General features: G+C 41.6%; 1 protein-coding gene across 1 annotated transcript in view; it reads right to left on the bottom strand.

The window, feature by feature from the left end:
• Nucleotides 1-15507, bottom strand: part of LOC127542673 (gamma-aminobutyric acid receptor subunit gamma-4-like) — a 56284-nt gene extending 40777 nt beyond the window's left edge. The window contains exons 1-2 of the mRNA XM_051968429.1: nucleotides 15343-15507; nucleotides 14700-14767 (exon numbers count right to left, since the gene is read on the bottom strand). Of these exons, the coding sequence (XP_051824389.1) occupies nucleotides 14700-14702 (3 nt within the window). The 5' untranslated portion in view covers nucleotides 14703-14767; nucleotides 15343-15507. The remainder of the gene's footprint in view (nucleotides 1-14699; nucleotides 14768-15342) is intronic.
• Nucleotides 15508-16843: the final 1336 nt, after the last annotated feature.

Genomic DNA, 16843 nt, shown 5'->3' with positions numbered 1-16843 from the left:
TAAGCAAGAATCAGAAAGGATAAAATTATTAAACCCCAGAGTTCTACAACCCTAAGAATATCAAGGACTAAGGATTCCCAATTTGACATGAATAACTGGAAAATTAGAAAGCGATTTGGCCCAAAAAAAAGTTTTGCTCTGCATCATTACTCTATATATTACATACCATATTGTCCCAAATGTACACTATATATATATATATATATACATACATCCAGATCATTTTTTCACAAACTAGGGCAAATGGATGGAGATGACTTTTTTCATAACTACGACTAGAGGGAGAATTCCTAAACAAACAAGAATTAGAATAAACTAGACAATTTTTATTATTGGAAATGATAATACTCTTATACAGACAAAATCAATGCAGCTTTTGATTAAGGAAAGTCTTTGCATCAAAGATCTCTGATAAAGGTCTGATATACAAGATAATTAAGAAATTTACATAAATATATAAGCCCAAGAGCCACTCCTTCAATAGATAAATAGTCAAAGGATATGAATAAACAGTTATCAAAAGATTTTCAAACTTTTAACAGCCATATGAAAAATATTCCGATCCACTAAGAGAAGAGATGCAAATCAAAACAAATCTGATGTTTCACTGCAAACCCAGCAAATCAACAAATATGACAAAAGAGAGAAAGGGCCAATATTGAAAGGGTTGTAGAAAGAAAGGCAAAATAATATATTATTGATGGAACTGTGGATTAATCCAACCATTCTGGAAAGCAGTTTCAAATTCTGTTAAGGAAATGACTGAAATTTCCATACCTTTTACCCAACTATCCCAATGACCCCAGAGAGGTGGGAGACAAAAAGAATGGTTCTATTTACACCATATTAATCATAGCAACTGTGTGTGAGACGGAAAATAATGGGAAATGTGGTAAATGTCAACAGATTGGAGACTGGCTAAACAAATTGTGATGCCGGAAGAAATGATAGATATAAATAATTCAGAAAAACATAGGAAGACTTAAAATAACTAATGCAGAATGAAGAACTAAGAAAACAACATTTAACACATTGACAATGTAAACTGAAAGAATATTAAAATGATACTGAATCTTGGCCTTGAAGACAGATGAAAGGTTGGGGGAAGTAATACAAATCAAATGTTGCATATGCTGTCAGATGCTATGGGGACCTATCCATAGATTTTTCTGAACTTCAAAACAAAATCTTTTTTAGAAGGTAAGGCCTGCTAGGTAAAGGAGAGGAAAGGGATTTGGAAATTGATGTCATGGTAAAAAAAAAAAAGAGACAATCAATTTTTTTAAACTTCCATATAACTACAACCTATTATTATTAGCTTCTCTGATCTTTCCTTTGCTATCTGTATTATGGGGTTAATGATACTTGCATTGTTTGATTCACAGAACTGCTGTGAGGAAAGAACTTCGTAAATCTTAGAGAACAATTTAAATATGAATTTAAATCAGGTCTGAGGAGTTAAATATATAATATAATGCAAATATTTTATTTTGATGCAAATGTCAACCTACCCACATGTGTACCAACATCCCTTTTAAAAGCTAAAGCACTTTGTCCTCTGCAAAATCCCTGAGCTAATCTGAGTACAACAAAAGCACCATGCTAACATCCACTCCCTACGTGGCCAGAAGACTCCTGTTAGGGGAGGAAACTTGGCTGCCTCTCACTCAGACATAATTCAGTGGTGAATTAAGCAAATTGATGTGGGCAGGCAAAGAAAGATCGAGGAGAGGGACAGAGCAGTATAAAGCCTCCCCCAGTGCTGGTAGGTGGAACCCTAAGACTATAATAGCTAGTGGAACAAGACAAAAGGAGCCCTTTGGCCTCTGCCCCTCCTCCAATCAGGAGCTCTCCCTGCAGGATCAGGGGACTCCTTATTGCTCCTGAAGGGGCCTGGCAGAACTGGACTGCTGCTGTCAGCTCCAACTTAGAAACCAAAAACCTTTTTTCCCCAGTTACTTGAACTGTTAAGTCATCCAGCAGGGCATTGATTCTACATTCATGCTGTGTTTAGATTCTAAATTATAAAGTGTTTCAAACAAGGATTTAATTTCTATTTAACAAGATAACAATTGTAAGTTAATTACACATCAACCGATAATGAATGGATCGATTCCCTCCCCCCCCCCCCCCCCCCCCCCCCCCGCCGTGGGTTTGACAAGGGGACCCTGAATGTACATCTATATGGAAGCAGCTGAAATCCTGGGGATTCTGTTTTAAAGAACTGGCTCAATGAGTACACCCTCCAATAATTATTGCAGCTAGATGCGGCATTATAGACTTCTTATCGCGACTAGACATGCTGGGACTGTCTGCAATTCCTGGGACGATAATTGCTTGCTAACAAAATACTGATTGTTTCAGATATACTCACATGTTGCTGTTTAAAACAGAGCACTAAAACCTAAACTGATATAGCTGTGGAGGGGAGGATTGTTTCTTGTGGGCTGGATGACTAATGATTAAGTTTCTGAGTCGGAGGGGTCAATGCTCAGAGTACAACTGAGAAACTCGGTATCCGGTTAAATGCATAAAAACATGGAGCTGTCGATTTAGAACGCAATCGTATCTTAAATATCATCTACTTCCCAATCACTTAATTTTACACATGGGGAAACTGAGGCCCAGAGAGGTGAAACGACTTGCCCAGGGTAGGAAGCAGCAGAACGGGATTTGAGCCTAAGGTTTGACTCGTTCTACCGCAGCCTCTCATCAGCCAGAAACCCCTGGCAGATCCTACTTGCCAACAACGCGTGGCCAGAATCAGCAGGGGATGATATGTCCCTGGTGACACCTCTTCCTTCAAGTATCAGGTGAAATGTCTTGGTGAAAAGAAAAAAGAAACAAGTTTGAGCTTTTCAAAAGTAACCCCAGGGTAGAGCTCAGATCCAATCTTCCTGGGCCCCAGAAAATAGAGGATTGGGATTGTCTTCAGGCTAGATGTTTGTTCCCTCTAGGCCTGTTTATTTCCCTATTTCTGTAGGCATTTAGAAGCATTCACAGCCTCACTCCCTTTACTTAGCAGTACCTATTCCAATCTGAGGAAATGAGGTCGGATTTCGCAAGGTGATATGTTTTGGCTCCTTTTGATTAAAGGTCCTTGATGTCAAAACATTTGACAAAGCACTTTGTGTTATCTTGTAGAAAAGATGGAGAAGTGAAACCTACATGATAGTTCCATTAGATAGATTTGAAACTTCTAGAAAAGCTTCTCTAGAAAAATGAATTCATGTATAAAACCGCTATCAGATTGTTTACTGTCTTTAGGAGGGGTAGCGTTTGGGAAGGAGGAAGAAAATTTCCAACTCAAAATTTCATAAATGTGAATGTTAAAAATTGTCTTTATACATCTTTGGAAAAAAAGAAATAGCATTTTTTTCCAAAAGAAAGAAAAGTGACTTTGAGGAAACGATCATTTATTAAGCACCCAGGTTCTATACTAAGCCCTGGAGGGACAGAGAAAGGGCCAGCTACATGCCCCTCAGTGTTCTCAGTTTGGGTTTTTCCCAAATGCCCTCGCTGGCCCCTGTTAGGTATGCATGGCAATAAGGAAGAACCAGCCCCTTCACCCTGCTGTCTCTGAATTCCTTTCATGGTCCTATGACCCCTGCAAAGTTGAGAACAGAGGCAGACTCCTAAGTACTGAACTATCGGTGGCCATTTGGGCCTAGCCCTCTGTCCTGGGGAGCTCTGGCAGCAGGGTTTTATCCTCTAAAGCAATCAAATCGGATCTAAACCACCGTGTGTCTATGATGTCTAACCAAGAAGTTTGGGCTGATTTGCTGTGTAACTCTAGGTAGCCCGAGGAAGGAAGATACTGTCCCCTAGTTATGGCTTCTGGCAGCACTTGCTGTCTTCTCGTTCTCATAGCCTGTCCCGCCTCCTTCGCTGAGATGACAGCTATCCATATCAGGTCTGTGCCGCGACAGTTTCTACCTGGGCCTGATAACAAAAGGACTTATCTTTCACGGCTTACATCTCTAGCATCACTTAGCTGACTCACAGGGATATAAGGCCCAGTGCAGGTACCTCATTTAAAATGGCACTCAAGACCTTGATTAAACAGGCTTCAAACCTCAGACGCATTTCCAATGAAATCCAGGCTGTGTGACAGCTGGGAAGCGTCCAAGGGAAAATTTGAACCTTAGTCCAGGGCTGGTGCTTTATTCACTGTGCCACCTAGCTGCCCCTCTGAGAAGTAGTTAGTCTAGATGCCATTGGCCCTATTTTATGGATGAGGAAATGCGTCTCAGAGAAGTAAATAGACCTGACCATATTTACATGCATAAAAAGTCTCAGAGAGAGGTTTTCTGATGCCTTTTGCAGTTGGCTTTGCCACAGTATCACTGTCTTTCATTTTTTCAGAGGTAGTTAAGGATCATTCCTGCCTGGAGGCAAGAGGATAGCTCTAGCTGACCACTCAAAATCTCTTTGAACCTTAAGGCCTTCTGGGAGAAAAAAGGAGCCTGCCTTCTGTGTTCCTAGCATAGCTATCCCAGAAGATACTGAAAATAGGTATCTATCCCAAAACAGCATTCTATGATCGAAGTAACAGGGTGAGCCAGGCTGAAAGGAGCAGAGTATCTGAGTATCCCCCTTAAAGCCAACTGGGCATGACCTTGAGAAAGCAGTTCCTGCAGGTGAGATGGGACGAAGGTTCCTTCTTGCTAGGCGGCTGTTAGCCAAAGGAAGGGGGATATCATTAACTTGAGCTGTCTGGATCCCAAGACCTTTAATACAATCGTGTCAGAGAGAATAGGGAAGGGCTAGAAAGGTACTACTGAGGATGAACCTAGCTCTGAGCTTTTGACTGACTTATCATCATCCAGTCTTTTGATGAATCCTGTGCCCAAGACCTCAGTCGGCTTATCGCACTGCATAGCACAGAACAGGAGGTACACATGACACAGAAGAACAGGGGCACAGACACCCATAGTGATGAACCCCTTAGCTAACCAGAAACTCCACAGAAATCCCCCAGGTATCTTGTTCTCCTTCTTGTTGCCACACACGCTCAGTTTTGCAGCCACAATATAAAGCTTCAGAGGCCTGGGCTCTCTCTCTGCTTCTATCTGAAGCCTGTAGGAAGCAGCAAAATGAGAGAGAAACTGGCAGACCCATTCGGGCCACTGGCAGAAATAGCTGTCTTTCTCCTCCCTGAGCTCAACTGCCTTGCCTCCATGAATCTGGCAACAGAGATGGTTTCTGGAGAGGGATCTCAACTCTGGAGTTTTATGTGGAGGTGGTCTACCTTACTACAGAAAACAACTCCAAGGACAAAACACAATTAACAGGGCAAGTATGAAAAAAAGGAGCCACTTAGGTGGCAATTGTTCTGGCATTGTGTAACAATCCGCATTTGCGGCTCGTCTCCCTTCGAACAGCTCTTAACTAATATAGTTCAATTTGGATGATGGATGATAGGGATCCGGTGCCTAGCTTCTAAGAAGGAGATTTTAAATCACATCTTCTTTTCATTTTTTAAGGGGAGCGAAATGAGTTTCCCATCCTGGCATGATTTATCACCTGAAGGTCCAGCCGGAGAGCTGTCTGTATGGCTCCCCAGCCCTAATTCTGGTATCTGAAAGCCTATGATTGTGTGGTGTTCCTGCCAGCCGGGATGCCACATATTGCTGGGAAGCTGTGAGGGCTCTTCAAAACCAAAAGATACAGAGGCAGCCGGCTTAGCATGACCTAGTGGCCACTCCCTGTCTGGTTGTGAAGGGCTTCGGCATCCTTCCAACCAAGGCCGGCACCTCCCTTAACCACTCCCCAGCCCCCACCACTGTGCTCATCCCCACACTGGTCCTTATCCTTGTTCTGGATGGGCTTGGGATAGCTGGGCTCCGGTGCCAGCTCTTCAGCTAAGTGGCAGCGTGGTCTTGAATAGAAGTCCCCTTCCCCTTTCTGGACCTCAGGTTACTGTTTTATAAAAAGGAGAGCGTTGGCCACATCATCACCGAGTTCCTTCTGGTTCTAAATTTCTATGATGTCATCACACATTTGCCAACGATACCAAAATCCCAAAGGCAGGAACCCGGAGGTGCACACAGAATTTCTCCCACCCTCTACTTCTGTACTAACCCAGGCTTGGAGATTCTCTCCCGCCGAGTTGGAGTTGCCAGCATATCCTAATCCCCAAGGAACATGGAGAATGAAATGATAATTTATTCATTCAGCCATAGAACTGAAGAATTCCAGAAGGACCTCAGAGGCCATTTACAATCATGGGGTCATACTCGAATAGAAAAGGATCCCCGAGGGCTGCATGTTGACTTAGATAATGCTCACTTATGCTTTTCCATGTCGCATTACATTTTCGTTTATTTTGTCAAAAATTTCCCAATTATACTTCATTTCTTGGTGAAATAATTGCCCAGGGTCACACAGATAATGAATGTTAAGTGTTTGAGGCCGGATTTGAATGCTTAGCTTCTCCTGACTTCAGGGTCCGTGCTCTATCCACTGCACCAGCTAAGCTACCCTTTCCCAACTGCATTTTAGTCTGGTTTAGGCCTCAGGAGTTCTGCAGGCCTAGTAGGAAGAGTATAGCCCTAGGCTACGAGTTTGGCACCTCTTATGTGCACCAACTCATAGCTGCAAAAGGACAAAAACTCAGGGGATGATCAACTAAACTGCTTGAAGACCTCCAAAGATGGGGAATTCGCTACCTTCTGGGACAGATTTTGTAAAACTAATGAGCACTTTCCCTCCCTTATGTGGCGTTAAAACAAGCCTCTCTATAGCATCTGTCCAATTCTCCTAGTTCTATCTACTCTGCCAACCTCACATGACAATAGCCCTTAGAATGCTGGGAGACAGCAATCATGTCTCATCCTGCTGCCTCCCCACCACACCCCTTGCCCAGTCTCATCTCTTCCAGGCTGAACAGCTCCAATTTCTTCAACTGATCATCGTGTGATGTGGTTTCCGGCCCAAGTAATAGGCTTCGCATTCTCATCTGGACATGTTTCAATTTGTCCATTTGTTTCCTAAAACATGGCCCTAAGGACCCAACATAAATCTCTAGATGTAGTCAGCTCAGGGTACATTGTAACCTCCTTCATTATGGACACTGTATCTCTCATTACAGCTTAAGTCTGGATTTGGGTTTGGGGCTGTCATGTCGTGGTTGTCGTCCCCCAAAATATCCAGTCTTTTGAATTTGGATCAACAATAGCACCCCCTGCCTTCCAGAGTTGTTGTAAGTGCTCAACACAGTGCCTGGCACATAGTAAGTATTATATTAATGTTAGTTATCGTTGTTTTAAAATAGCCATCCCCATTCTACCACCCATAGAACGTGCTAATTCAGCAAGTACATGGAAGCTTGAGTGGGCCTGTCTCTGGACTTAAGGGATTGAGGGAAGGTGACAAGAGGGCGATTCATCAGGATCCCAGACTTAGTGTTGGAAGGAACCATAGGGATCATCTAGGTCATCAACCTTCCCTCCCCCATTGTATAGTAAAGGTAACTATGTTAACATATATTGAACTACTTGTCATCTAGGGGAAGGGATAGGGGAAGGGGGAAAAAATTGGAATACAAGGTTTTGCAAGGTTAATGTTGAAGAATTATCCATGCATATGTTTTTTTTTTTTTTTTTTTTTTATAATAAATTTTATTTTATTTAATAATAACTTCGCATTGACAGAATCCATGCCAGGATAATTTCTACACGACATTATCCCTTGCAATCACTTATGTTTCGTTTTTTCCCCTCCCTCCCTCCCCCCCCCCCCCCAGGATGGCAAGCAGTCCTATATATGCTAAACATGTTGCAGTATATCCTAGATACAATACATATTTGCAGAACCAAACAGTTCTCTTGTTGCACAGGGAGAATTGGATTCAGAAGGTAAAAATAACTCGGGAAGAAAATCAAAATTGCAAATAGTTCACATTCATTTCCCAGTATTCCTTCTTTGGGTGTAGCTCATGCATATGTTTTGAAAATTAAAAAGCTTCAATAAAGAAAAAAAGGAAAGGTAACTAAGTCAAAAGAGGTGAAGAAAATGGCCCAGAATCTCAAAGGTGATAAATGGCAAAACCATGATTTGAATCCAGGTCTTCTTTCCCACTCTACCATTCTGCTTCTCAATATGAATTATTGTCTACTGACATCTCTTCCATCTTATACTTGTGAAATGAATGCTTTGAGCCCATATAGGATCTTCCATTTATACCTATTAAATCGTATCTTCTTAGACTCGGTCCATCGATTTAGCCAGTCAAGATCTATTTGGATACCAGTTCAGTGCATTAACAATCCCTCCCAGCTTCCCATCACCTGAAAATGTGATAAGGGTATCACCTCTGCTTTCGTCCAAGTCATTGATTAAAAACTGGTTAATGGAACAGGACCGCAAAAAGATCCTGCACCAGGCTAAGACTGATCATCGCTCTTTGGTTCCAGCTCTCTGATGGGGTTTTCCAATATCTGACTATATCCCCGTCCAGTACAGCAGGAAAAGGCATTGTATCTGGAGTCAGAGTACCACCGCTTAAATTCGAACTGTGCTACTTAATACCTATAGAACCTTCAGCAAATCATTTCACCTCAGGGCCTCATCTGTAAAACACAGTAGTAGTTTGACCAGACATTCATTAAGGTCACTCAGCTTTGAAGTCTGTATCATCACATGTTCTCTCCCCCTTGTTGACAAGGATATTGCAGAAGACTTTGTCAAATGCCACACTGAAATTGAGGGATATTACATCTGTGCCATTCTCCTGATCCCAATCTAGTCACTTTATCAAAAAGGAAATGAGGTTAGTCTGGCAGGACCTGCTCTTGATGAAGCCGCCATGCTGGCTTTGTGTAATCACTATTTTTCCTTTTTAATGTTCATAAAACATCCCTTTTAATAATCTATCCATCCACAGATATTCGCTAAACACTTGCTATAGGCAACACCCTGTGCTAGGCACCGTGATGGACCCAGAGATGATTAAGGAGTAGCATTTCTTGTAATAACATGATAGGCAAGAAGATAGGCCTTCGAGTTATTCCCCTTCCTGATTCTTAGTGTTTCTTCAGACTCATCATCCCCCTCAGACACACACATAGATACAGCTTATGTGTACCCCAAGATTTAGAGGAGATATAGTCCCATTACCTCCACGTTGCCTGCTCCCCACATCTCCTAGCTGTCCAAAGGGAAGTTGAGAGGCAAAGTCAATAAATAGAGTGCTGGGCTAAGAGTCAGGAGGACCCAAGTTTAAATCCGATCCCAGATACTTATTAACTATATGACCCTGGGCAAACGACTTGATCTTTGTTTACCTCAGTTTCCTCATCTGTAAAATGGGGATAATAACAATAGCACCTACCTCATGGAGTATTGTGAGGATCAAATGAGATGAAATTTGTTAAAAGCACTAAGCAAAGTGCCCGGCGCGTAGTATAGATAGTAGATCCTATACAAATGCTCGTTCCCTTGCCTTGTTCTCTTTCCCCTTCCCCTGTTCACACTACTATTGGTAGCAGTTAAATCAAAGGGAGCAGAAGGGGATAGTCTCAGTGCCAGAGCTAGCTCTAGAGAATAGCAAATATAGGGGCAGAGTCTAGGGGACCTCCGAGACACTATGGAGTTCAGGTAGCTGGACGAATGCAAGGGGCCAGTGACTAGGGAGGAATCAGCTTTGGTGAATTGGCAGTTTTTTAAATTAAAAAAAGCCTCATCTTCTTAGATGCATCCCCATGTGCAAAGTACTTCTCCCATTCCCTGCCCTTTTTTGCTCACACCCAGGCTACCTTCTTATAACATGTTTTCCCCTCCAAAGCTGTGCCCTTTGCTTTGATGTTCACTGGGCACGATGAACACAGACAGCAATGGGAGGGCCTAGAGAATACCAAGTTCCTGCCTTGTGTGGCCCTGGCTTGGCCCACGTCCCTCTCTCTTAAACATATGCTTCCCTACCACTACTCCCTCTACTGAGCTGGGCCAGGATCTTTGTATAAGAGAGGGTGGAGAAAGAAGTGTTGAATCTAGAAGTACTTCCTCCTTCCCAGAAGGCCTGGAAAACCAGGCAGCATACAAAATGGTCAGTGACCATGGGCCATGGGATAGATTGCCTTGTTATTATTTGTTTGCAGGTGGGCTCCCCATTAAATAGTAAGCTCTTTGAGGATGAGGATTGTCTTTTGCCTCTTTTTGTATCCTCAGTGCTCAGCATGGTGCCTGGCGCACAATAGGCACTTAATCAATATTATTTGATTGATTGATAGGATTATCGGTTTAGAGTTAGATTAGGCCTTTGAAGACATCTAATCCAACCTCCTCATTTGACAAATGACAAAACTGAGAGGTCCCGAAAGATTTTTAAGATATTTATTAGAGGGCTTAAATGGGCCTCTTAAGTAAAGAATTAGAAAATATCCTTCTAGGATCCAAATCAATTCCAATTGATCAGTGATGAACAGAACCAGCTACACCCAGCGAAAGAACACTGGGAAATGAGTATGGACCACAACATAGCATTTGCACTCTACCTGTTATTGTTTGCTTGCATTTTTCTTTTTCTTCCCAGATAATTTTTACCTTCTTTCTAAATCCGATTTTTCTTGTGTGACAAGATAACTGTATAAATATATATGTATACATATATTGCATTTACCAGATACTTTAACATATTTAACATGTATGGGACTACCTGCCATCTGGGGGAGAGGGTGGGAGGAAGGAGGGGAAAAGTTGGAACAGAAGTGTTTGCAAGAGGCCATTGCTGAAAAACTGCCCATGCGTATGTTCTGTCAATGAAAAGCTATAATTTAAAAAAGAAAGAAAATATCCTCCTAGAAACTGGGGAGGTGCTATATCTTCCCTCTAACTAGACTGAGAAGTCTGAGATGATGGTACTGGGTGGTGGAAAGAGTGCTTAACTCTGAGTTACTCAGCGGGCCTTGGGCATGAACCCACCATGTGATTATAGGCAAGCCTCTTCCCCTAATCTAAGAAGCTGAGATAGAAGAGGGACAAATGTAAAATTCAACACTTGGGGTCAAAGCATCAATTACATAAATAGAGGATCGAAGAAATGTGGCTGGACGACAGCTCGTTAAAATGAAGGGGAATGGATTCGGTCTCTAAGGTCCCTAACAGCCCTGATGCTACATCATGAGCACTAAGCCCCGTACAATTATTAGAACATTACACGGTGCTATGGAAAAACAGCCATGGGGGGACCTATAGAATACCAGGTTCCTGCCCTGCTCCTTATTCCAGCTTTGTGTGGCTCTGGTCTAGGCCAGGTTCCTCTCTCCTTCACTTCTCCCTCTGCCACCCCCAAGTTGGACCAGAATCTCAGCTTAAGGAGGGTGCCTGGTTCTGGGAGCCAGGAGATTTGGATTCTAGTTCCTGGGTCTATTACTAATGTCCTAAATCAAATCCTTTCCCTTCTCTGAGAACAAGAGGCTTGGACTAATGATCTCTAAGGATCTTTCCAACAGTGATAAGAAAAGCTAATATTTATATAGCCCTTACTATGTGTCAGGCCCTGTGCTAACTGCTTTTACAATTATTTAATCTCATTTTGATCCTCACAACAAGCCTGGGAGATAGGTGCTATTATGATCCACATTTTACAGATGAGGAAACTGAGGCAAACATGTTAAGTGACTTGCCCTGGGTCACATACCTAACAAGTTAATAAGCTAATAGTAAGTCAGGTCTTCCTGAATCTGACCTGCCACTATATCCACCAAACCATCTAGCTGGGTAGGAAGAGGAATTATTAATCCCAAGAAGTTTCTAGACCAAATTCCTCAAGCATAGTCAATAATTCCAAAGCCTGGTTGGCCTATGGTGCAGTGGAAAAACTGAGAGATGGAAGTCTGGGTTCAAATCCTAGCTCTGCCATTTACTATCTGCATGACACGGGGCAATTCCCTTAACCTCATTTTCTTTGCTTGTCATATAAGGGTCTTTTATTAGATTACTTCTCAGGGTCATTGGAGCTCTCTTTTCAAGGGCCTTCTTTTTTTTTCCCCTTACTAACAGCCTCCTGACTGGTCAGGTCAGAATGATTTTGCTTTTGGTCAAAGGACTTTGCAAGAGTTCTAGGCAAGGGGTCAGTATACATTCTTAAAATATAAGAAAAGATGATAGAAAAGGAAGTCTCATTCAAAATAGTTACAAAATGAATAAAATATCAATCTATCAAAAAGTCAATCTGCCAAGACACATTTAAGAGAAATATAAATATAATTAAAGAACACATCATAAATAAATAATGACTTGAAGAATAATTGGACGTCTAGTAATTGCTCATGGTTGGACTGTACCGGTATAGTAAATTGACTTAGAAGTTTCATGTCATATCACTCAAACTGCAAAGGCGGGTACTTTATGAAGCTAGACAACATAATAGCAAAATTCATTTGGAGGAATAAAATGTCTAGAATTTCACAGGAAATAATAGCCCAAAAAGTAAGAATAAAGGGGGACTAGCACTGTTGGACCTCAAATTATATGACAAAGCAGTAATTAGCAAAACTATTCGGTTATGGTTAAAAATAGAAAAGCAAATCAATGGAACAGGTTACATAAGAAAACCAGAAACAATCACATTTAATAACCCACTGTTCAATAAACCAGCAAACATAAATTACTTGAAAAAACACTCCATTTGACAAAACCTGCATCTAACCACAATAAGCTCCAAATAAATGTACAATCTGAATATTAATTGCTTTTCTTTGAATCCCCAGGGCTTAGCACAGTGCTTGGCACACACATGCTTGTTGACAACCTTAAAAAAAATTAGAAGAGGAACATAAATGTTTGTTGTCTTGACATCATTAAAAATAAAATTAGAAGAGAACAAAATTTAGTACATCTCAAAACCATGGCTAGAGAAAGAGTTCTTAAGCAGACAAAGGATAGAAGTCATCACCAAGATAAAATAGCTAATTTCAACTATTTGATGTTGCAGTGCTCAAACACAAATAAAATCAAGACAGCTAGGGCAAGAAAGTTATTTATTGAGGAGTAAATCTTTGCGACCAATTTTCTGATAAGCATTTGGTATCCAGGATACAAAACCATTTACTAGCTAGATAATTATACATGCATATTTGTTTATAGATAATTATATGCATAGAAACCCAAATGTATAAAACACACATAGACCAAAAACCATTCTCTAGTACAAAAGTAGTCAAAGGATATGAAAAAATATTTCTCAAAACAATTGCTAACTCAACACCCACGTGAAAGATGGCTCCAAATCATTAGTTATAAGAATACAGATCAAAACAACCCAGAGATTTCACCTGACGTCAAAGAAATGAGCAAAGGTGACAAAAGAAAAAACTGACCAATCTTAGAGGGACTATGAAACACTCAGCACGTTAATACACCAAGAGAGCTGCAAATTGGTCCAACTAGCTCAGAAAGCAACTAAAATGTCTATATCCTTTGATCCAGAGATTCCACTGCTAGTTATGCACAAAGGAAGTCAAAGACAAAAACAAAAATACCCTATGTACCAAAATACTCATGTCAGCTCAAAGAACTAGAAATGGTATAGGTACCCATTGAATAACAACGGCGAAACCAGTTGTGGTACACGAACGTAATGGAATGTTATTGTGTCATAAGACACGATGAAGATGAAGAATAAGAAAGAATGCTGAGTTAAGTAAGGAGAACCGGGAAAGCAATATAAAACAATGACTCCAACAATCTAAACAAAACCAACCAAAAACAATAAAAAAGATAGGAATCAAATGTTGTGTAATTACAATGACTATATGTGCCCTTAACTTAAAGAGGAGAATATATACCTCTCTCCCTCCTTTCTTTGCAGAGATAGAAGACTGTGGTTATGCAACATTGCATATGCTGTTAAATGCGGCTCCTGCGTTGATTAGTTTCACTGAACTGATTTTTTTTCCCACTTTCTTTGTCACTTTTTGTTACAAAGGATATCTTGCTGGGTAGGAGAGGGGGAGGAATAGATTCAGAAATTAAGGTGATGCAAAAACGTAAAATAACAATAAAAATCAAATGAAGTTTAAGAAAGATCAAAAGCCAAAGAAACCAAGAGAATTTCTCAATGAAAACATAGGTACCGTTTCCAGGTTGATTTCAGAAGATGACTCATTGGCAGTCACATCTGTTCTTCTCTTTGTATCTTTGATATTTCACTCTGTAGCTCACATAATTAGGTGCTGAACTGAATTGAATTGTTTTTAGTGGAGGGTCTAGAATCGTTTTTGAAGTGGGCAATATAAATGGAGTAGGGGTGTGCTGGAACCAGCTCCAACAGGCTCCTGAGAGCCAACTGGGAAATTTTCCATGTGAATATTTAAGTCTCAAAATTAGCGAATTCTATAAATTAGAATTTGATTTATTTTGTTGATTTCCAGACTAAGAAAGCAGTGAAGAAAATGGTAACAATTCAGAATAAGCAAAAAAGTGTTTCTTGGAGTACACTTTTTTGGAGGGTACCTGATTGTTAAATATTTACCAATATACCCTTGAGAAAGACCCTCACATTTATTTCTAAGCGACTATCGATGGTCAGTAACTTTGCTTTGTGTGGTATTGTTATGTGGTAGAAGTTAGTTAAAATCCCTACACGCACTTCCGGTGTGGTTCTAGATACAAAGACCTTGTTCCCAAGCATAGGAGCTCTACGAACATGGATTTGCCAGACCAGGGAGCCCCCAGCTGGTGCCTTTGGTACTCACCATCTGGATGACAGAAACGGGCCCAATGCTGTTCACGTAGATATCGACATCAATGTTCGTAGGCTTGACTGAAAGGGGAGAGAGACAGAAGAAGGTAAAAAGCTAGCAATGTTAACTTCAGAAGGGGAGATGGCCAGAAGGAAGACCGCATATGTATACTTAAGCCATTGTACCGGTCCCTCCAATATTCAAGTTAGAAAACATATTGACTTGAACAGAAGCACCTACTATATCTAAGGCACTGAAGACACAAAGGCAAAAAACAAAAGCGTCTCCTCGACCTTTGATCAATTTTCATTCCAATAGGAAAGTCAATTCGTACCCTGACAAGTGTCTGTATAACACATATGAGGTCAATCCAAGGGGAGGGATTTAGGCATGGGAGTGGGAATCAGGATGGGCTTCATGTAGAAGATGGTCCTCGGCCTGGATTTTAACCTGGCTTTTTGGTCTAGAAGATCTCCATCAGGTCCTGGTGACTTCTGTATACGGATGGTCAGAGTCCTTATTACTCAGACCCAGTTCTTTCTTTCACTCTCCTGTGCTGTTCTTGGATCTGCTCGCACCACCATTTTCTTCTCTCCCCAATCTCTCCCTCTACTCTGATCTAAGGAAAAAGGACAGGAGTTTCTCTGATACTTACTTCCAATGTCAGGCCTCAGCTTGCTGTCATAGTCCTTCAGAAGGGTATTCAAGATCTGGGTGGCATCAGTCTCTTGGGCCCTAGGAGTCAGGACCCAAGTCTTGTTGACACCAAGGTAGTCATAGTCATACTCCTCGGCACTGTCAGAGCTAGGATCAAGAAAGAGCAAATGAGTGTAAGGTCCCCTCCCTGAAAGCTCTCTCCCAAATGCCCCTCCCCAGAAAGATCACCTTTCTTTAGCCCCAAATTCCCCAGTTAAAGTCCACTCTCCCTTTGCTTCCCAAGGTAGCTTCTAGCAATTGTATGCAAAACTACTTTCACCCCAGCTCTGGGCTTTCAAAGTCAGGGCCTAGTAGCAAGAGCAAGCAGGAGCCTCCCTGGCAAAAGAAAAAGGCAATGCTTTTGGACATACACACACACCTTCCCTTTCTTGTCTGTCTTCTACAGTTTGAACCATGAGGTTTTCTCACACTTTCCACTGAATCATAGGGAGGACTTAGACCAGCCAGGCTTTAGTGACTCTGCCAAAGGAGCAGATACCCTGGGGATTCGGTGTTCTTGCCGAGAAGGAGGCTAAGGTCTTGCCTCCCTCTAAACAAGACTAAAGGACCACCTCTAAAGGCTTTGGGAGCCCCAAAATGGACTCGGGAGAGAAAGGAATCAGGGTAAAGGCAAATATTCAGTAGCTGCAGGTGAGCACAGCCTTTCTCCGGGCCTCTAGGAAGAGAAACCCTAAGATGAGATTTAGTCCACTGATAATTTATAAGAATCCAATGAGCATTTAGGAGCTACTACTATGTGCAAGTAACTGGCTGGATACTATTCTCTTCCCTCAAGGGGGAATCTAGCTTTTAAGGCAGGGCTAGGAAACATCTGGGCCTCGAAATCATTGGATGAGGCAACTGTGGGCAGTGATGAACAGAAAGCTAGGTACAATAACCTCCCGGCGCTTGAATTCTTCTAGTCGATCATTTTGAATGGCCGGCAAATGATGTTATAAATATCCAAATGGCCCTTGCCAGAAAAAAGGTTCCCATCCCCGATGGAAGAGGAAACCATGGCAAACTTCCCACAGGAAGTGGCACCAAACAGAGCCTTGCCAGGGCTTCTGAGCAGCAGAAATAAAGAGGGAGAACAGTCAAACGAAGGCAAGCTATGGAACACCAAAGTTTCCAAAGCAGCAATTTGCCTAGAATGGCGATTATATAAGGAGGAATAAGATGAAAGAATCCTGAAAAGGTATACAGTGCTGAAACTAATTTGTGATGAGCTTCAAATGCCATACTAAGAACACTGTATATTATTCTAGAAGCAATAGGGAGCTCTAGAAGGTCCTTAAGCAGGAGAGTGATAGGATCAGACTTGGGTTTTAGGGAGATTGTTTTAGCAGCTGTTTTGGAGATGGATTAGAGGAGAGGGAGAAAGAGAGACTAGGAGTCTGATGAAGAAGCTGCAGGATAGAGATAAATTTGGAAGGGGGATGGAGAAGGGAGGAACAGAA

Source organism: Antechinus flavipes, chromosome X (assembly GCF_016432865.1).
Source record: "Antechinus flavipes isolate AdamAnt ecotype Samford, QLD, Australia chromosome X, AdamAnt_v2, whole genome shotgun sequence".
Lineage (NCBI taxonomy): Eukaryota > Metazoa > Chordata > Mammalia > Dasyuromorphia > Dasyuridae > Antechinus > Antechinus flavipes.
This window is presented reverse-complemented; position numbering and strand designations above follow the sequence as displayed.